We start from the raw sequence: 22,577 nt of genomic DNA, 5'->3' as shown, positions 1-22,577 counted from the left end.
TCACATCCCACTCTCCACTCAAGTGTGGAGACTGTTCTGACCATTGGCTAGATCTGGGTAGGGGTTTAAAGTTTACCGCCTGTATTGTCCTTGGCTGGTGCCTTAGTTTGAGCGGGACCCCTGGGGCCAAATCTGCCTATCATAATGTTCTACTTGTAACTGCACTAATTTATTGTAGTTTTGAGCACATAGAAACGGCTGTAGGTGCTGAAGAGAGCTGGCAGGCAAAATGGAGAATGCTGCTTGCCCCAAGAGACAGACAGTCCCTATAGAATGCTGATTTCATTATCTGCTCCTTCCAAGCTGAACAAAAGGGGGTTGAATTTGAAACTTAAAGTTGAACTAAAGTTATGGAAATACTTAGATACAGAAAGGCCTTTAATATGTTCTGACGGGAAATTTGATTTACCCTTTAAAAGGTACATTCAGACATTTAACAAAATTCTTACAAAAATCTGTCTTGAACAAATTTTCTAGGAAAAAAGGATTATTTCATTTGATGCTATAATGATTAATCCTACCACCTGGGTATATAGCAAGCACACTTTCGCATGGGAGATTGTTTTCGTAACCTTGAATTATGTATGAATATTGCAGACTGATGAGATTTAACCTTCAAGGGATTTATTAGATAACAGAGATCTGTAGCAATGTGTCTGTTGCTTTTGAACACCTTGCATTTGTTCTATGAATTCAGAAGAATAATCTCTGTATCAAATATGATACAAATTGTAAGTTGTTGGGTCAAGCATATCAAATTGCAGTTAAAAATCACTCTTTAATGAGAAGTTGGTTAAAGATTTTAGGTACAGTCACCCTTCGGGATCTTCTGGGGTTTGGTCTCAAGATTTCCTTGGATTCCAAACAAAATCTTGGACACCTGAGTCTCTCTGTAAATTGATGTAGGGTTTATTCTACATATGACCTCTTGCAGACATTTTTTTTTTCCCTTGTGACAGAATCTGGTCCTGTAGCCTACGTGAGCCTTACACTCACTATGTAATTTCACGTGGCCTTGAGCTCTTAATCCCTGCATCAGCTTTCTGCACACTGCTCTTAGAGAAGTGTCCCATCATGCACGACTCTATAGACTTTGAATTATTTCTAGATCACTTATCATAACCTAGTCCAATGTAAATGCCACGTGACTAGTACTTTTCTGGTTTGTTTGAGGAATAATGGGAAGAAAATAAAGTGTATATGTCCAGTATTGATCCAGTCAATTTTCTGGATGTTTTCTAATTGAAGATATAGGACCCAAAGATCCCAAGAGCCAGCTGTGCACTCAGATGCATATCACCTTCCTTTATGAAAATAGAGTGATTACTGATGGGCGACAAAGGCTAAGCCAGTTTGACAGAACCTGAAGATTAAGGACTTAGACATCGTTACCATAGTTATTACAAACTTTCCACCTTCTGTTACAGGCTAGAGACTCTTTGAAAGGAATTTTAGTAGCAGAAGTATAAAAAGCTCATGGGCCACCCATTACTTAAACATAGTTTTGTTTCATAAAAACAAATATGAAATGTACTTACTTTGAAAAAATTCCTAGTTGTTATTTTACTATTTCAACTTGTGTTACCATGTAATAAAAATCTCAAATTACATTCCGCATGATTTTCATTTTATAAGATTTCCCTCACTTGTCTCTTGAATGAGATGGGGGAGTTTCATCATCTCTGCTATCTCCTTCCTCATGGTGTCATTTGTTCAGAAGATCAGTGATAGGGAAACAGAACCAGCTTCTAATTTCCACATAAATGTTTTCCATCATATTAAATATCTCCTAGGGACATGGTGAGACGTTTTGTCAGGAGATAAAGCCTGTATAAAAGATCATGTTAGAATTTGAGAAGATTTTCTGATTATTTTTATCATTTATTTTCTTTTAAAAATGATCTAAACTCCTTTATACAATTAATGCGCCCACTTGGAAACTAAGAGGAAGGTTTTCTCCTCTTCTCCTGGCTGCTTTGTCTCTTTATACTGCTAAGTATTTAGGAATGCGTAGCTCTTGCCTCGTGCCATCTCAAGTCTTCATTTTTCGGTCTTCGTGTTTCAACTCTTAGAGCTTCTCCTTTTTTTTCTCTTTTACTGTTTTTAATAATACAAAGAGCTGTTCTGTCAAGCACTAAGACATGACATATTATTGATGCGTTTTTTAAAGTTCTTATTCCTTTTAAGACTGTCAGTGCAGATTAAACATTTCAGCATCCATTTGCAAATTCATAACACTCTTTTATAGATTGTTATAGTTGACACTTATTTTACTGGTAACCTAGTATACCAGTGCATTCTAACCTGTTATATAGGCTGTGCTGCCCTGGTCCTCAAGGGGTTAATAAATATAGCTTTCATTTGCTTGGCTCCCCAAAGGGAATTTGGCACATTTCCAAGGCCAAACCCATGTAGTAAAGGTCAAGGTGCAATGAGTGTTCCTGGGTGTGGGATTTGAGTGTCTTGGCATAGCTTGTGCAGCTTGGAACTCTTCAGAGCTCAGTGGCCTCTGCTCGGTCAATTTCAGAGCATGGCTGACAGACTTGAAGAGACCCTGTGAAAATGCCCTTCGATGGGGAATTGTGTGAGTGAGTACAGCGGGTGAGTCTTTATTTCTTGCTTTGGGACATCCATGTTTTGTTTGTTCACACATGGAGAGCAAAGTTCTGTCTTAGTATGTGGAACAGACCCAGGGATTCCAGAGTTTAGCCACAGCTGCTCTGGCAGTGGTTTTCACAGTAGCTGAGCCCCAGCACCACTGTAGAAGAGCAGGCATAGCAGGCACAACTATAACCCCTGCACTGGAGTACATCTGGCCTGAACGGTGAGCTCCAAGTTCAGTGAGAGACCCTGTCTAAAAAAAAAAAAAAAAAAAAAAAAAAATTAAAATTAAAAAAAAATAAAATGTGTGTGTGTGTGTGTGTGTGTGTGTGTGTGTGTGTGTGTGTAGCACAAGTAAGTGCATGCACACGTTCATATGCAATATATAAATATACTAACTTAAAAAAAGAGAAAAAGGACCAAGAGCAGGCCCAGAGGTTAGAGGTCCCTGTCAGCCTGTCTGACACTGAATCCAGGACCTATCCTACAGTAGGGCAAGCACTTTCCCACAAGCTGTTCTCAGCCCGTTTAAAACTGCTTTTATTCTGAGACAATCTTGCTCAGTTGCCCAGGCTAGCCTTGTAGTCACAATGGAGACCTGGCAGGCCTTGGATTGGATTCCTTTTGTTTTAGCTTCCAAAATAGCTGAGACTACAGACCTGTACCCAAACCCAGAGGTGGCCAGCAAGTCCCAGGGCTTTTCTCTGCCTCCGCAGTGCTGGGACACAGCACATTCCACTTGTGTGCAACTTTTTATGAGTTCTGGAGATCTGAAGGCATGCCCTTTTCTTGCAGTAAGTACTTTATCAACTGAGTTGTCTCTCCAGCCTGCAAGCTTCTGTAAGAGTTTTTTACTTGTGTGTTATTAGAACATACACCAACTGCAGATTTAAGGGATTATCTGAAGGGGTGCCTTCTTACCAGTCTTCTATTATAAAAATTATGCATGTGCCTGGACAGAAATGTAAGGCTGGAAATCTAATGGCTACACAGCTTCAGAAATACTCTTTCTAAGCCAACAGAGCCAGAGGTCTTTCTTTATGCCATCAGTGTGTAGTGAACTGGAAGCTCCATTATAGGCTCTGGCTCCCGGGGACAGGAGAGGTGGGAACGAATTTCTCTACCAGCTCAGCAGTCTGTGTAAGCATGCTGCCTCTTCTCAATGGACTGCCTTAGTCATCAAAGCAAAGAAACTGTTTCCTCATAAGATGGAACATCACAAGGGAGTTTGGCTTCCATGGCTCAGTAAAGACAAAGTGAAATGACACTCGCAAGCCACTCTCAGGCTGCACTTCCAGTCAAGACTGGATATTACTGAGTGGTTATGCACATACTTAAGGAGAAAGAAAATGTTCTTTGCTAGGCAAAAGTTAATACAGACCACTTCTAATTTCAAAGCACCACATAGAAAGTGACTAGAAAGGATAATCCTTTGAGAGGAAGAATGTTAAAGCTTTAACATTCTACTTCTACAGTCAGATTTAGTGGTTTCCTAGAAGGGCAGCCAGTTTAACCAGCTAGTGACCCCTAGCTCAGTGAGAGACCTGGCCTCCAAAAAAAAAAAAAAAGAAGAAGAAGAGTAATTGAGGATTTCTGTCCCAAAGACATATACCCACACATGCCACTTCCCCTACCCACCCCCTCAAAACGTTTATTATTATTATTGTTTCTCTTCTCCCAGAAAGAAGACAAGAGGAATATGGTGAAGTTATGATAGTCTCAGAACACTTCTCAGACCCTGAGACCTATAAAGACACCTGATTTTAAATGTATTTCATTGGCCAGCCACATGGGATTTGCTGGCTCAGCCATTTTATGCACCAGCAATTAGTGACCGTTTGATTCCCTTGTACTTCATGACCATAGAATTGACAATTTGGGCAAGGAGTGGGGAGACTGGGAGGGGGTAGCTAAAGGTACATGAGCTGGCAGTGCTTAAAAAGAAGATGAGTCGGGGTTGGGGATTTAGCTCAGTGGTAGAGCGCTTGCCTAGCAAGCGCAAGGCCCTGGGTTCGGTCCTCAGCTCTGGAAAAAAAAAAAAGAAGATGAGTTTTTAACTGATTCATGACCAGCAGGATGCTCCAGATTTGTTTTCATAAATGAAATTAGCTTAAGAATTAGCCCTCTTTTCCATTTGACGTCCCTCCTGCACCCGTGTAGATGAAAACTGACCCTTCTATCTACCTGACATTAACTCACCAAAACACTTCAGCCCTTATTTGCATAGTATAATCACAATTTTATTCTGAGTTCTTTCTAAATACCCCAGTAAATATTTTAACATGTAGCAAATCCTATGTGGTAAGTAAAGTAAATAGCATGTGGTATTTGCTATAGTAGCAGAGTACTATTAAGTAGTATAGTCAATATGGCAAGTACACCAACTGACTTACTTAATTTTTGAGTATTTTTCTCTTTAACCAGTTAAGCATTCATCATCTTCTATTGTTACCTCTCCTCTCTTGTAAAAAAAAAGAAAAAGAAAAAGAAAAATGTAAATTAAATATTTATGTATGAAGGTCTTAGGTTTTGCTTAATTGTTTTATTCTTTGCCTGTTAATTTTCAAGCTCCATTTGAGCCTACCCTACCTCCACTAGTCTGAGTCAAGGTCAAGCATCAAAATACTTGGTCTGTGCTCAGGCAAGTGTGTGGGAGCTGATGACCTACTGTTGTGGTTATAGGGCTGTTTGTTCACATCAATGGGAAACATGTCTTCCATAAATCTCATTTTTAATATTTATTCATTTATTATTCTTTCTAGTTAACCCTGGCTATCCTGGAGTTCTATAAACCAGGCTGACCTGGAACTCACAGAGATCCATCCGCCTCTGCCTCCCAAGTGCTGGGATTACAAGCGTGCAACCACCATATCCTACCCTATACTTTTGAATTCAAATTTGATGAGCTGTCTGATTTGTTTCAGTCGCGTGACCCATGAAGTGGCAGAGGAATTTTCTCCTCAAGATCAAAGAGTTCCTGTTGTGAGGCAAAATGACTCTTCAGTCACACCATCATTGCCCCCACCTGACTTGGAAGGGGAGGAAGAAAAAGATGAGACTTCGGATCTTATAGAGGTGAATCCCTGCAGTGCAACGTATAGCAACTTAGGTAAGTACAAATGTTATATAAATGGTGTCTAAGCCTTGCCTTTTTATGTACTAGCTAAATGTTATATTTTCCTGGAGGATCAAAAATTGTACCATTGAAGTTATAAAATATTCAAGTTTTTACTAGGCTTATTTTAAAGGCCTGCTACCATGAGCCCTGTGCCTTGTGTAAAGATGTTGATGTAGTCCTTGCCTTGAAGGATTCGACCTGAAGAAAAAGAAGGGTGCTTGAATTCAGCAAAATGTGATAAGTACAACTGTGGAAACACACATGGAATATTTTTGATGTCTTACAAAGAAGGATGTCAAAAGAAGCCTTCCCAGAAAACATTCCTGAGCTGGTTTAACTCATTGCCAGAGGGAAGAAAGAATGTTCCAGATGGAGACAAGTGAACAAGACCATGGAGATACAGAATAGCTTGGTGCCCCAGCCACTTGAGGTTGCTGCAAGGTGGAGCATTAGATAAGACGTATTTTAGGTTAAAAGCTTAGACCTTGTTATTTGTGGTAGTGACCCAGCCAAGGGCTTTGAGAAGACAGATGGCGTGATTTAAAGTTAGCACACATAGGCTATGGTATTTGGTAGCAGGTACTATTACTACAGAACTACATGAGAGGATAAGAAAGGGGACTTCAGTCAAGCTAGGGAGGAACAGTGGACAAATTGGAGGAGTGTTTTAGGGCAAAATATACACAAGGTTTAGTAATATGAGGAATGGGATTTCTGGCTTGGATCAAGCAGACTAGAAGTCCTGTCTTTGGAGGTAGTTAGGCAGAGGCTGACAGCTGTGTCACAGACTGCTGTAATGGAGAACATGCAGGGAGGGCTAGCCGACTCTCCTCAGAGGTGTGTACTTCCCCACATCTCTACCATCTTTCTAGGATTCCCAGTGACTTCTGAATGCCTCTTCCTTGGGGATCACACAGGTTCTTGCCTTCTGGAAAGGAAAGCCTGGAGCAGAATGAGGGGTTTGGGTGTTTACGTCCTGTGGGGAAGAAGACTGAGCAGCAAGGACTGCCTGTGGTGTAGTGTGATGGCAAGACTCTAATGAACCACTGACTGCTGTTTAGAAACCACTGGAGTATGTCTCTGAAGGACCTAGTTTCTCGCTCCCTTTGTCTTTTTCCTCCACCATGTTATTTTAAGGAAAAATGATATCAGAATCAGCTAGTATACTTCAAAATTGACAAGTATAGGTTTCTTAATTAATAAACCCAAAAGACTAAAACCATTCCCTAAGAGAAATGCTCCAATATCTTCTCTTGGGAGAATCAGTCAGAACAACCCTCAAGTAGTTGAAAATATAATCTACAAGAAGACTTCTAACTTTAGTTCCAGTAAACTTTATGGTTGAATGGTTTATTGGACATTTCTCATTCTTTTATATTTTTAGAAGTACATTGTAAAATGAAGGGTTTTTTTTTACTTCATGCCCTAAGATAGCATATCAAGAATTATATGGAGTAGATATTTTTTGCTATGCCAGAAATTCTCTCATGACAGCCTCAGTAACATATATCACAACTGTAAGGAATTAATGCCATGCAGAATCTCTTCCTAAAAATCTTCCATTAGCAACTGGGTGTCGTGACTTACACCTGCAATTCCAGCACTGGGGGCGTAAACTGGGAGAATTGTGACCTTGAGATTAACCTGAGCTTCATAATAAGACTATGTCTTTTTTAAAGAGGAAGAGGAGGAGGAGGAAGAGGAAGTAATCATAGTGGTGAGGCATGGTGACACCTGCTGTAATCCTAGCACTTGGTAAGTGGAGGTGGAAAGATCAGGAATTCAGTGTCACCCTCAGTAGTGAGTCTGGGGCCAGACTGGCCTACATGAGACTCTACCTCTAAATAAATAAATAAATAAATAAATAAATAAATAAATAAATAAATAAATATCGAGTTAGCTTTAAGTTTAATTATTTTTCCTCATTGTTAGGCAAGGAAATCAAGGCAAGGGAGCTTGAGCCAAGATTGGAACCCAGAGAGTTTTCGGCACTCATGACTCAGATGCTCTCAGGCATTAAATTCTTGTTAAGCACTGAAGGGCTGTGACTTTTTTAAAAATATATTTTATTAATTTTTCATATTACATCTCAATTGTTATCCTATCCCTTGTATCCTCCCATTCCTCCCTCTCTCCCATTTTCCCCTTACTCTCCTCCCCTATGACTGTGACTGAGGGGGGCCTCTTCCCCCTGTATATGCTGTGACTTTTGAATCAACTTTCAGACACAAAATTGAAGAATTTTAAAAATTACGGTTAACTGGACTCCAAAAGCACAAGCTGTCCCATGAAAATGATGGCTTTCCTTTGAGTTTCACTCAGTGGTAGAGCTCTTACCTAGCAGTCACAAGAACCTGGGTTCGGTGCCCAGCACCAGAAGAAAAAAGGAAAAAAAGATGGATTTTTTTTTTCTTTGTCATAAGTATATGGTCCCTATATTATCCAGTCTTTCTTTAGAATTATTTTCGTTATTCTTATTTTTTTAAACAAACAAAAAAATCTTCCAAGTTAAAACAAAAACAAAAAAAATCATGCACTAAAAATCAGCCAACCCCGAAGTCTAATCCTCTCATTGAATTTACAGCTGCTCTGAAGCAGTCAAGCTTCATGGTGGACTTTACACTTTAACTATCATCACATACATTTTTATGTACTTATCAACCACCAAAAAGTGAGAAGTCCATGACAGAGTTAGAACTAGAGAAATAATTAGCTTCAAGCCTTCTTTACGTGCTTCAGCAGCTCTGGGCTTGACTTGGTCTGGTTTGATTCGTGCTTAATTTTTCTACTTTGGAGGAATAACAGTTAAGGTTGATTCCATCAGCTCTAGAGGCTGAGGGTTTGGGTTTATTGCTATTCTTTCTCCCTGGTGGAACAAGTATGTGGGTGGCATTTGGAGCTCTCTCTTTTTTTAAAAAAGGCATTTAGCAAATCATCTCCATGCAATTTTAAACTGCCCCCTTGGATAATTTTTTTGTGTGTGTGATTTAAAGCTTCAGTAATTTTTTTTTAATGGTATGGTTGAGCTGGACATGGTGACCCATACTTATAATCCTGGTACTTGGGAGGTAAACAGGAGGCCAGGAGTTCAAGGCCAGCCTTGGAAACATGGGCCCCTATCTTAAAAACAAATAGGGAGCAGAGAAGATAACTAAGTGAGAAATACATGCAAATGCTGTGCAGACGTTAACACCTTCCCTTAAATCCCAGCTTCCCACAGGAGAGGCCAAGTTGGGCTGCACATGCCTGTAGCCTCAGCACTATAGGGACAGGAAGCTTGCTGGAGCCTGCCCCAGGTTTTGTGAAAGAGCCTGTCTCTAGGGAGACATTAGACATTAGTCATTAGAGCAGGACACCCAACACGACGGCAACTTCACTCTGATGGTGATCACACGGATCACGGGATGAACTGACCTTTACCTCCTTAAGCTCACCCAATCTGAATTTTATGGCATGTCTGCACCAAAGAAGTGATAGAATTTCTCTTTCTATTAAGCCTTTGACGTTTTCCTGTTTCTTATGTCTATCTTAAAATGTCTGGAAGAAGGATCTGTGGTTGCCCCTTACGTGGGTATGTCTGACTATTTTATCATCTGTCCAGATTTAGAAGTGTGTACAAAGGTCTACTCTGTTGAAACCCAGCTGATGACTTTAGGTCTCTTCATTCACTTTGTAACTAAGCACTCTATACATTGCTTTTTTAAAGGCTCAATCAAGTGCCCCTTTACTCTACGTACTTTTGGCTTGCTCCTCTTTCTGTATCCCTACAGCCTAGCACATTATCTAAAATACACAGGAGGTGCTAAGAATGTGTTTGAATAAATGAGCTAAAAATGACTGCTGTGTTTAACTTTTGAAGATTCCAGATGAAAGAATTCTATCTGCTCACAGGAAAGTCATATAAGAGATTTTCAAGTCATAGTTTATATGCTCTATGACTCTTGATCTGGCTTTTTCTTTTCTAATATTGGACTCGATGCATACATTTCCTAATTAAGTAGCTGTATGAACTTTGCCTCTGTCTCCTACGGGTCTCCATAAGAAGCTATCCACATTTCTTATTTCCATTACTTTGAGCAAATCCTTAAAGCTGCACCCTTCAGACACCAAAGCAAAACACTAAAGCACCCTGCCTGCAGCACACTGTCTGTGTCAAAGGTGAAGGTGGGCATTCTTAAAAGAGTGCCTTCTGAGCCGGGCGTGGTGGCGCACGCCTTTAGTCCCAGCACTCGGGAGGCAGAGGCAGGCGGATCACTGTGAGTTCGAGGCCAGCCTGGTCTACAAAGTGAGTCCAGGACGGCCAAGGCTACACAGAGAAACCCTGTCTCGAAAAACCAAAAAAAAAAAAAAAAAAAAAAAAAAAAAAAAAAAAAAAAAAAAAAAAAAAAAGAGTGCCTTCTTTGTACTGCTGGTCTTGCTGGTGTGACTGTGGAGTGTGCTGTTAGAAATGCCTGCTCCTAAGAAATTCTGAAGAGCACCTTACAACTCATGTATCTACTCAATAAATAATATTAAAAAGTAACACTGTAGTGTTAATTATCTGAACCCAAAAAATTAAAGTATTGTGGTTAAGGCCTGTCAAGATGGCCCAGCAGGGCAAGGCAGTTGCCACCAGGCCAGACAACTTGAATTAAATCCCCAGAAGTCCACATGGCAGATGAAGAGAACCAGCTCTCCAGAGTTGTCTTCTTGGCCCCAGACCTGTGCACATGGGTGTATTGTGTACATGTGTGCACATAATAAATAAATAATAAACACAAAATATTTTTAAAGAAGAATTATAGTTAAGATTATCTGGAACTTAAATAAAAGCTGAAGTTGACAGTTTTGAACAGTTGTCTGAGCATTTATTATACCTCCTATAACTCTAATTATATCTATTAAAAGAAATGGCGTTTTGCTCCTAAGTTAGTTGCATTCATATTTTAAAATAGTTCCCTATATCTGAGAATTAGCTAAGAGAGTACAGTATTCAAATTACTTAGATAACTTACCCGTAAATAAACGCTCTGTGGCTTTGGAAAGGTCCTCTGTACCAAGGCCGTGTAAACAATGGGCCTGTCAGCTGCTACACCACTGGAATTCTTTACAAGTGATCTGTCTATTTGAGGATCCATGCAAGTGGCCTCTGGAGGTCAGCCAGTCTTATTATTTGACATGAAGTTTCTGTACCCCATGGCTCGCCAGTTGTTGCTTATATTGATTTCACTGTGCTCAATCCAGTAAGAACAGAACACTTGGCAGATGAGGTTCTTTCCTCCTGAGCTTCGGAAGGCTGCTACTGGGGAGCAGAGTGCTGTCCTAGCCAACCAGAGACCCTGCATACAGCGCAGGGCATGCTTCTGTGTTTGGACATGAATGTGTCTTTATTCCTTTCTCTTCCCATTCTCGCGTACATTACTTACCTTGAGGGTGGGGGTATAGGTTAGGAATGAAAATTGAAAGTATAAAATAGGAAGATGTGTTCTGTTAATTGGTACTTTAATTTAGCAAACAGTTGTTTTATACCAACTGGCTCTAGTTTCGGGTAAGGTGCTGAAAACACTAGCAAACCTTCAAAGACCTGATCTTTTGGAGAAAAAGACATGAGGCTACTGTCCTTTGAGTCCCTGTGACAATTGCCCTGTACTGAAAAGTTTGTGGACACTTCATTCTAGAGGAATCTGGGGCAAAACACTGCATCTTTTACTAATAGAAAATGGAGATCCACTGAAGGCTTTTTACAAGAGGCATACCCAGGATTAAAAGCTTTTCCTGGGAGCTGCATGTGACATGACTGGAGGCAGTGAGGTTGGTCGGGAAACCATGCCTTCCTATCTTGTGAGAGTGGTCTTAGTGGTCAAAGGGAAACTCCTATTTAATTGTGTCATTATTTAGGGCCTATGACTTTAATGCAACAGATCATAAGCAAACATTTATTATGATTTGTTTATGTGTCTTTAATATTTCTACCACTATAATGATGTAATTACTATTTAAAGTTTTCCCGTTTGCAGTCAACTTCTAACATAATTTAGAGATACCTTATTTCTTGTGTGTTTATACCAACCTTGTAAGTTATAAGAACCTTATATCAGTCATTTTTACTCCCAGTGAGTTTTAAATACCCGGGGAATTTAATTAGTCTTGTTAAATTTTTCCCTTTCCATTGAGTTTTCATCAGTTGCTTTGCAGAAGGTGATATGGCCCAGGCCCTTGCTTTCCTAGCGGTCTGAAGGCATGGTTATGTGGGGGGAACTTACAGCTAGAGCACAGAGGCTGGAGAACGAGAGAGCAAGGCCTGAGCTTGGTGTAGTCAAGCATGGTCCCAAGGACCTTTTTAACTTATAGCAGGCAAGATTTAGAACCCACTCTTTCTCCCTGTTCTCATTTAGAAAGCTGGGAGGCCACAAAAATGTGGAGTATGTGGTGTTGAATCTGCTGCTGAAAACTGAGCTTTGGTGTCTGGATCCCAGAGACTTCAGAGGAATGTGCAGGATTAAAAGTTTAAAATAAAGCAGCTAAGATACCAAACTTTTAGGACATTGACCCAAATGGTTGGAATTTGTGTCATGCCCCCTTTTGGAGAAAATAAAGCAGAAAAATACAAAGTGCCTTCAGATTTAGACGGTAGCTTGACCCAGTTGCAGGGGCTGCAGAATGCTGCTGGTTTCACTTAGATTCTCTTGTGAAAATGCCCGCAGCTCCCGTGAGGTCCTGCACTGCTACTGGAGGAAGGAGGCCATGGAGTTATTTTCACATATTGCTACTTGGGCTGTCTCTTTCCATTTGGAGTAATGACCAGTTCTGTTGCTTTTCTGTCCTCAGTTCAGCAGACATTTACTGTCCACACGCTGCTTGTCTTGTATCACATGAGATTCTGGGAGGATTGTCTAAAAACACTGGAAACACTAGAATAAAGCAGAAGAACTAACAGATACAGAAGAGGTAGTGGCTTCCATTTAGAAGCGAGATGTAGAGTAGAAGCTTCAGTAGAAAAGGGTTGATGGGCCAAAGACACAACACACCTTTACTAAGGCACAAATACAAAAATAGGGCTGCTGCTGGCATTGGTGGCTAAGAGCTCTTTCAGACTTCAGTTCCTAGCACTCACAGCCAGCCACTGTAATTCCTGCTCCAAGGGGGAATCTGATGTCTCTGACCTCTGCAGACACTACATTCCTGCCCACGCACACACTTAAAAATAAATATTTGGGAGAGAGAGACCCATTAAAAGAACAGAAAACGTGGACTGGAGATGTAACTCAGCAGTTGAGGGCATTTGCTACTCTCTCAGAGAACCCCAGTTTGGTTCCCAGCCCACGTGGCAGTTCACAGCCATCTGTAGCTCCAGGTCTATGGTTCAATGACATGAATAATTCACATTGAGGAGTCGCTGAGGAATAGTGGTAGGTAAGACAAAGAGCCTTGACTAGCTTGTATAGTCTCCACTTGATTCTGAAAGTAGTGGCAGACTGCGCGCTCAGCCCTCTCCCACCTGTCTGAGCTGCACTAAAAACACTGCATGTGGTGGGGCGTGCCTTACTTCCCTAATTCTCAGATAATTTTTAAAGAAGAAAAGGGGAGCACCTTCTGGAGCTACTCAACTGGAGCTATCTACATCTGTCTGTCTACTTACCTAGCCACTCATTCTCAGCCCAATTCTCGCTTGGTCTCATGTATAAAATAGAACACAGACCCTGCCATTAGTGAGCAGCCCAGTAGGGAGTTCAGACTGTGACCTGAGAGCAGTATTCTATGTTTATTCTTAAAGAAAAACATACACCAGGCATATCTGAGGTCCCAAGGGAGGATCATTCAGTTTGGGGAGAGGGTAGACTTAAACACTTCCCAGAGGCAGAGTGTTCTAAAATGAGTAAGGAAGGCCAGGGATATAACTCAGCAGTTATAACTAGATATAACCAGAATATCTTAGCATGCATGAGATCCTGGGTTTGTACTTGAGAGAGGAACAAGCAACCCCAGATGAGAGAAGTGGGAAACGTCATTCAGTTGTGTGGCTCTATACCACATCTTGTGTGCCCATTCATTAGGTGGTAAACTTGGTTGTGTCTCCACTTTGGGGCTATTATGAATACTGCAGTACAAGCATGTGTTCTGGTTTCTGAGTAGACATATGTTTTATTTCCATTGGATAGCTCCGTAGGAGCGCAAACGCTGGCTCACATGTTTTACTCTTTGGGAAGCTCCCAGGCTGTTTTCCAAGGTAGCTATTCTAGCTTAGATTCCTACTAGCAATATACGATTATCCAAATTTCTCCATGTCCTCACCAGTTGCCTTTGGTTTTCATTATTGTTGTTTTTATTCTTACTATAATGATCCTAGTAGATATGAAGTATTGTGTTTTGTTATATCATTATTTAATCAGTAATGACGTTGGACGTCTTTCATGTATGCATTGGCCATTTGGATATTAACTTTGGAGAAATGTCTGTGTGAAATCCTTGCTCTCTTTAAAGAGTTCTTTATATATTCTAGATCGAGGTTTCTTACCAAACATATAATTTAAACACATGTTCCCCTATCCTTTATATTTTTTTCTCCCCTCTATCCCTTCTTCCTTCTGATCTCTCTCTTTTCTGCCCTTCTTCCCTCCCTCGTCTTCCTCTCTTTTGGTGTCTATTCCAAGGTCTTGCCATGTAGTAAAGCTACTCTCAGCCTCCAGAATATCCAAGTTTCCAGGGATGTGTGACCATGCCTGGCACTCTCTTCTTGCTTCTTAAATATCTAAGTTTTTATTTTTATTTTTCACTTTTAGCACACTGTGTGTTTTGTTTACAGTATCATTTGTTCTTTCCCCCTTTGAATTGTTTGGACAACCTTTGTCAATATCGATTGACCCCTTTATATAAAGGTTTCTTTCTGGCCTTGCAAATTGATTCCATTTCTCTACTACACACTACACCCTCTTGATTACCATAATTGTGTAACGAGCTAAGACTGGTTTGGGCCGCTCTTAAGTCGTTTGTATTTCCATGTGAATTTTAAGGTCCCCACATCAATTCTTCAAAAAATTCAATTGAGATTTTCATAAGGATTACATTCAATCTGTAGGTCAATTTGGGGAATATTTCCATCTTAACAATATTAAAGTCTCTGATCCATGAGCTTAAATAGACTGCATAAAATTAGTCATTTTAATAATGTGACTGATTTTTAATAACATGACTAATTTCCATTTATTCTGGTGCTTTTTAATTTCTTTCAGTGATGTTTTATAGTTTTCAGCATGCAACTCTTGCTTAATTAAATTTATCCCTTAGTACTTTAGTCTCTGTTGCAAATAGGGTTATTTTCTTAATGTCAGTTTTAGATTAGTCATTACAATTAATTTTTGTACACTGACTATTTTCCTGCAGTCTCACTAAACTGATACATTCTTTTCTCCTTTTTATTTGTTTATGACAGGTTCTCATGTAATTCACATTGGCCTCAATCTGACTGTGTAGCTAAGGATGACTTTGATCTTCTGTTCTTCCTGCCTTCATGTCTTGAGTGCTGAAATTATAAGTATACTCCATTACATTTGGTTTTGTGACATGCTGGGAAGTGAACCCAAGGCACCTTGCATGTTAGGCCAGCACTCTGCCGCCTGAGCTATAGTCCCAGCCCTGGCATATCACTTCTAATAGATATTCATATGGTTCCTTGGGCTCTCAAAATACAAGATTATATCACTTGTACATACATAGTTTTACTTATTTCTAATCTCGATGTTTTCGTTTGTTAACTATTTCCAAATTTCCATGGTTAGTGCTCAAGTATAATATAGAAAAAGATGGTAATAACAGTAGTCCTCGGACCACCAAGGAAGCATCCAGTCTCTTGTCATCAAGTATGATGTCAGCTCTTGGTGTCATACAGAAGTTATTAGGCCAGGTGGTGGTGATGCATGCTTTTAATCCCAGCACTTGGGAGGCAGAGGCAGGAGGATCTCTGAGAGTTCAAGGCCAGCCAGGACTACACAGAGAAACCCTGTCTCCAAAACTCAAAGGGACAGAGGATGTTTCCTTCTGTCCCAGATTTGTTGAGTGTTGTCACGGGAAGGCATTAGATTTTATCAGCTATGTTTCTACAACTTTGAGATGTGAGACTTTTTCTTCTTTAATTTGCTATCATAATATACTGAGTAATTTTCAGATGTTAAACCAACCTTGGATTCTTTGGATAAACCCAATTTGTTATGGCATATTATTATGTTTATAATTTTTAAAGTGTTGCTATGTTCTATTGCTAATATCTTTTTTTTTTCACTTATACTCATAAGTAATATTAGTCTCTAGTTTTCTTGGCTGTCTTTGGTTTGGTTGTCTAGATAACATTGTTTCTACAAAATTCAACGTAGAAAATGTTGCCTCTTCTCTTCTACTTTTTGGAGGAGCTTGCAGAGGATTAGTAGTAATAGTTTGGTTTAATTAGTATTAAGCATTTGGTAGAATTCATCAGTGTTTCCATCTAATCCTGAGCTTTTCTTCATGAGAAGTAAGTTAGTTAGTTAGTTAGTTAGTTAGTTAACTAGCCAGCTAGTTAGTTGTATGCTAATAAAAGTCAAACCCAAGGGCTTGTGCATTCTGGGCAAACATTGGACTAAGCCAAATCCCAGCCAGAAACTCTTAAAAGCCCTTGCTCCCTTAGAGCAATATAGTCTGTCCTTTATTCCCGTATTCATTCTCTCTGTTATATTTTATTTGTGTTTAATGCAGCTCTCTTCCTTATTAAAAAAATATATACTGCTGTATGCTATTAGTAGGGAGAGGAGATCCTTCAGTTTACTGCCTATATGTGGTAGTTAGTAGTTTATTTAAATTCCTAGGTATTCTTGATCCAAGTAGATGTAAGAAATGGAATTAATTATAATCACAGTTATATGTATTGATTCTTGTCCTTGGTATTTCTTCAAGGACATGGTTTTAACAAACCAAACCACCGCTTTACTTACTAGCATCCTCAGAAGCACCTGTATCTGTGGCTGTCCTCATTGAGTGTGAGAGGACAGTCGATCCTGGTGGGGAAGTCATGGCAGAAGCACAAGGCAGCTCTGCATCTGCAGTCAGGTAGCAGACAGAGATGGTGCTGCTGTTCAGCGTGCTTTCTTTCAATTTTACTCAGGCAGGATCATAGCCATAGCCCTATGTTTGGTGCTGCCTGCCCCCAGTTAGCCTAACACAGAAGCTCACAGACATCCAAAGGTTGCCTAGATGGTGCTAGATAGCATCAGGCTGATAATATTAACTATCACCCCACCCTCTTATCTATACTCCATGATTTTAAGTAGAAAGATGTATTTCTTTCCTAGGACTGTTGTAATAAAGCACCTTAATGGATTGCTTAATACAACAGAAACTAATTCTTCGACAATTATGGAGTCTAGGGACCCGAACTGAAACTTCTGTCCACAAAACCATGCATCTTCTGAGACCCTGAGTAGAATCTGTTCTTGCCTCTGCCTGGCATTTAATGGTGGCCATCCATCTTTGGCATTCCTGGTTTACATCTAAATCATTTCTGTCTCTGCCCTTGTCACCACATAGTGTTTCTCTTATTTGTCTTCACATTGTGTTTTCTTCTTATTAGGATGCCAGCCATATTTGATTAGAGCCTTTGCTAACCTCAACTTTATCATATTAGCAAAGACTCTATTTCCAAGTGAGGACCTATTCATAGATAGCGGAGGCTAGGGCCGCAACATAACGCAATCTGTAACCAAGCATTATGCTCTCCCTCTAGCTTTTGAGTAGAAGCTTCATTTTAATAACATGACTGATTCTGTCTTTAGAAAATAATGTCTAATCTCCCTTATGTAGAAAAGTATCATTGAACCTTTAATGTGTTTTACCCTCTAAACTAAATATTGGATACATAAATTATATGTATGTATATGTAATGGCAGGTGCTATATACAAGGAAAAATTGGAATGATACAACAAGAAGCAGAACAATGTGTTGTTCGGCGCCGTACAGTGGTCCCGTTGATAGTTTCAGTTCTGTTTTCAGTAGTGTTCCCAAGGATTTTCTTGATCCTTGTCATCTGTCCTCTCTGCTGTCACATGCAGGTATTTCTAGTACTGTGAGGTGGTAACTGTTAACAGGGTTATTGGGGACTGGACTGGAGAATGTGGATCCTGTTTGAAAGCAGAGCCCACCACCTAAACTAGTGCCAGAGAAATGCTGAGACATAATTTGTATTTGTTATTCCAGTCGAGCTTTGGATTCATACTTTCAGTGTTAAGGCATTTATTCCTTGGTTTCATATTTCATTTCAGTAAAAGCATTGGCTGTTTGCTAGATTCCCCATATCTGCTCCACTCACTTCTACTTGTTTCAATTATGAAATGAGATTGAAATTTTGGATTAATTTTCTCTTCTTCTTTCTTTAAAAATAATTCAGGACAATCCAGAGCAGCTATGATCCCTCCCAAGCATCCACGGCATCCTAAAGGAGCGTTGGATGACGCCATTGCCTTTGGAGAGAAGACAGACCAAGAAGTATTGAGTGCTTCCCAACCCACACCACCCCCACTGCCAAAGAAAATGATACGAGCCAACACAGAGCCAATCTCCAAAGACCTTCAGAAATGCATGGCAAGTAGTCTTTGTGTCGTGGCTAATCCCACCTATGACATTGATCCCAACTGGGATGCCAGCAGTGCTGGCTCTTCTATTAGCTATGAACTCAAAGGACTGGACATTGAGTCTTATGAATCCTTGGAGAGACGTTTGCACAAGGAGAGACCTGTTCCTTCAGCAGCAAACAGCATCTCCAGCCTAGCCACTCTCAGTGTTAAGGACAGATTTTCTAACAGTATGGAGTCCCTCTCCAGCCGACGTGGTCTCTCCTGTAGACAGGCTCGAAGCATCCAGAAGCCACAGAGACAAGCACTTTATCGAGGACTTGACAATCGGGAGGAGGTGGTGGGTAAACTCCGAAGCCTTCACACAGATGCCTTGAAGAGACTGGCAGTTAAATGTGAAGACCTCTTCATGGCTGGGCAGAAAGACCAACTCCGCTTTGGAGTGGACAGCTGGTCAGACTTCAGGCTAACCAGTGACAAACCGTGCTGTGAAGCTGGAGACGCAGTGTACTACACTGCCTCGTACGCAAAAGATCCGCTCAGTAACTATGCAGTAAAGGTAGGAAAGTATTGAAGATCTCACCTTTCTCTCTCTCTCTCACTCTCTCTCTCTCTCTCTCTCTCTCTCTCTGTCTTGCTCTCACTCTCTCATTCTCTCTCACTCTCTCTCCCCTTCTTTCTCCCTCCTTCTCTCTTTCCAAACATTACTTTGGTTTTTTTGAGACAGGGTCTCACTATGTAGCTTTGGCTAAACTTGAACTTACTATATACTCCAGGCTGGCCTCAAACTCATAGAGATCTGCCAGCTCTTTCCTCATGAGTGCTGGGATTGAAGGTGTTCACCACCATGACTAGCCTTACCTTAATCTTAGCACCTTATTACCAAGGTGCATTCATCCTTCCTCCCCAATTTCTCTCCTCCAGTTCTTCCATTGTGTGAAAGTGAGTGCACTTCATATTTTATCAGACGCTCTAATAAACAAGTTTATTGTTGAAAAGAAAAATAGATACTAAGGAAATATGTGGAAACAAACATTCTGTGGGGGGCTGGAAGGATTGTGTATTAATTTCTCCTGTGACCAAATATCTGACAAGAAGGAACTTGAAGGATGGAGGCTTGGTTTTGGCTCACAGTAGAAGGGGATACAGTCCACCGTGGCAGGGAAGGCACACAGGTATGTGGGTTGACTGGTCACATTGTTTCCCCAGTCAGGAAGCAGAGAGAGTGAATGCTGATGCCCAGTTAACTTTTTCCCTTTTCTTAGACTGGGGCTCCAGCCCAGGGGACCATGTTACCCACATGTAGGGTGTGTCTTTCCTAGTCTTTTAAACTTTTCTGCCAACATTCTCATAGTCTTACCCAGAGGTATGTTTCCATGGTATTTACCATTCCCTTCACATTGAGAATGAACATTAGGGCTGGAGAGACGCGTCAGTGGTTAAGAGCACCACCTGCTCTTCCAAAGGTCCTGAGTTCAATTCCCAGCAACCACATGGTGGTTCATAACCATCTGTAATGTGATTTGATACCCTCTTCTGGCCTACAGGTATACATGCAGGCAGAAAACTATACATAATAATGAATAAGCAAGTCCTTTTTTTTTTTTTAAAGAGAGAGAATGAACATTAACTATCACAGAGGTTAACTCAAACTCTTCTTAAGTAGCCATTGAGCTTTGGCAGTTTGCAGTGGTTACTATAAAACCAAAGTATGGTGCACCTTTCACTCCATGTGTCTGTCTTTATTCTCTACCACGTGACGGGTCCTTGTTTACCCCTCCTCTGCATCTTGTATGCTTCCTGGGAAACATTTCTATAGACAATGATAACTAATACTTAATGTTCACATCATAGTCATATGACCAGTTCCTTTTCCTCCATTTGACACATGAGGAAGATTTTGCTCAGTGAGGTAACTAACTTGCTTCAGGTCACACAGTTAGAAGTAGAGCTAGGGTTTAAGCATAGATATCAGGCCAGCAAAATGGCTCATTGAGCAAGGCACTTGCCTAACTGAGTTCAATGAGTTCAATCCCTGGGACCCAGATAGTGGAAGGAGAATATGGATTCCTCCGTTCTCTCTCTCTCTCTCTCTCTCTCTCTCTCTCTCTCTCTCTCTCTCTCTCTCTCTCTCTCAATCACACACACACACACACACATAAATGTAATTAAAAAAAAAAAAAAAAAACCTCAGCACTTTTTCTCCTTTTTTTCCCCCACAGAGATCTGCCTGCCTCTGCCTCCCTGAGTGCTGGGATTAAAGGCATATGCCACTGTGCCAGACTTGTTTTTTACTTTTTTAAAAAGAGATGTATTTATTTATTAGGTATACAGTGCTCTGTCTGCATGTACACCTATACACCCAAAGAGAGCATCAGATCACATTATAGATGGTTGTGAGCCACCATGTGGTTGCTGGGAATTGAACTCAGGACCTCTAGAAGAACAGTCAAGTACTCTTAACCCCTGAGCCCCTAACCCCTTAACATCTCTCTAGCCCTGCTTTTTTATATATATATATATATTCAACCATTCCAGACAGCCCACACCTTTGAGATACTCAGACCGCTTGACATTAAGGATTCCTGCCCAGTTATCCTCACTGTACAGTGTTATTACAATGAGTGTTATCGTGAGTGTGCTACACTTACAAGCCCCATGTGTGTAATAACTATGGCACGGACTATGATCTCTGAAAGATTGGCCTTTTGATCCTAACAACACCTATCTTTGGGGCTATTGTTTGGCTAAGTGAGCCGCCATTGGTGTCTTCCCTATTTTAAGAGAGTTAAAAATCTTTGGGTCTCACAGATTTTTTTTTTTTTTCCTGTTCTTTCAGATGTTTAAAATGATAAGCCATGTACTTTATGGGACTAAGGTGATGATCAAGTGAGATAACACAAGTGAAAAGTTTTTAAAGCACAAAGCTCAGGGTGATGTTCTTTGTTCCCAACGCCTCCTTTTACTGATTCTATTCACTGGTTCAAAACCAATTAACATATCTAAATGACTTTTACATGTTAATTTAGCTTAGAAAGACCAGATGGTGTCTTAGGAAGTTAATGGGTAAGGTAAACAATTGGCCTTACCTGCCTATCAAGACATACATGTTTGGACCAGCTCTTCAGCTGGCTGCTCTCTGCAGTTTCAACACTTCTACCTCTAACTGTCTTGACCCTCTGCTGTAGCCCACACTTCTAAAATTAAACCATGGGATAAACTGCAGAGAGAAGATATGGACTCAAGTTAAGATATTACTTTTGGGTACAAAAAAGCATTTTGAGATTCTGTGTAGCTCTCAGGAGTTATTATATCAATCGGGGTTATAGTACCTTATCTATCTTGGGTCTTTATTGCTACAAGATCACCAATGCAGAATGAGTACCTATTTCAAAAAGGGGCATAAAACTATCTGTTCTTTCAAAACAATTGAGAAGTGGGGCTTGACTAACTTTATGTATTATTGCCACGCAATCTTGTCTCTTTCCTAAATCAATGGTGTAGTATTGATTTCTTTGCTTGTAATAATACAAAAGCAATCGCAAAAGAACAGGTGGCAAGTGATTATATACTAGGAGTTGTTGGCGGGTTTGGGAAAGGGTGTTTTACACTAAATGCTCAGTATAAATGTTTCTTTGAAGACTTTCTGGGAACTTCTGGAAGTACCTAATTGATTATATAATCTTAAAGGAATAAATTCTAAGAACTCTGAGACCCCTGCATTTGCAGAGATAAGCAAAAGAAACCAACAGTTGGCACAAACAACTCTTTTTTTTTTTTTTTTTTACTATTTGTCTTCTTAAACTATCCCTCCCCATATTAGTGGAATTTAGAGTAGCCTAATAAGTAGAAATTGTCTCTTAAAATATTGCAAAAGGAAGTCAATCTGAAAGGTAAAGGACCATACCTACATATCCACTGCAGTGGATAAACTATTAAAATATTTACTTTGTGTCACTTTTCAGGCTGCTATAAGAGACTGTCATAGACTAGGTGGCTTAAATAATAGTGTGTGTGTGTGTGTGTGTGTGTGTGTGTGTGTGTGTGTGTGTGTGAGAGAGAGAGAGAGAGAGAAAGAGAGAGAGACTGGGAATTGTTGTAGCGTCTTGTTTGTATTGGACAAGCACCTGACTCCCAAGCCAAATCCCTAGCCCAACAGTAGAAATTGATTTTCTCATGTTTCCGGCTGAAACGTCCAAAGTCAGAGTTCTCACTTGGTTATTTTCTGATAAGGGCTGTTCTCTCTGAGCCCTCACACCATGATGAGTCACCAAGAGAGGACAGA

At 40.3% G+C, this 22,577-nt stretch overlaps 1 protein-coding gene across 7 annotated transcripts in view; it reads left to right on the top strand.

The window, feature by feature from the left end:
- Peak1 (pseudopodium enriched atypical kinase 1) overlaps positions 1 to 22,577 on the top strand; it is a 213,995-nt gene that overhangs the window by 173,710 nt on the left and 17,708 nt on the right. For all 7 annotated transcript variants that reach the window (XM_051156500.1, XM_051156501.1, XM_051156504.1 and 4 more), the window contains 2 exons: positions 5,526 to 5,710; positions 18,109 to 18,851. In XM_051156500.1, coding sequence (XP_051012457.1) covers positions 5,526 to 5,710; positions 18,109 to 18,851 — 928 coding nt within the window. The remainder of the gene's footprint in view (positions 1 to 5,525; positions 5,711 to 18,108; positions 18,852 to 22,577) is intronic.

This window comes from Acomys russatus, chromosome 14 (genome assembly GCF_903995435.1).
Source record: "Acomys russatus chromosome 14, mAcoRus1.1, whole genome shotgun sequence".
Classification (NCBI taxonomy): domain Eukaryota; kingdom Metazoa; phylum Chordata; class Mammalia; order Rodentia; family Muridae; genus Acomys; species Acomys russatus.
Note: the sequence above shows the minus strand (reverse complement) of the source record. Positions and strands in the feature narration are given on the sequence as shown.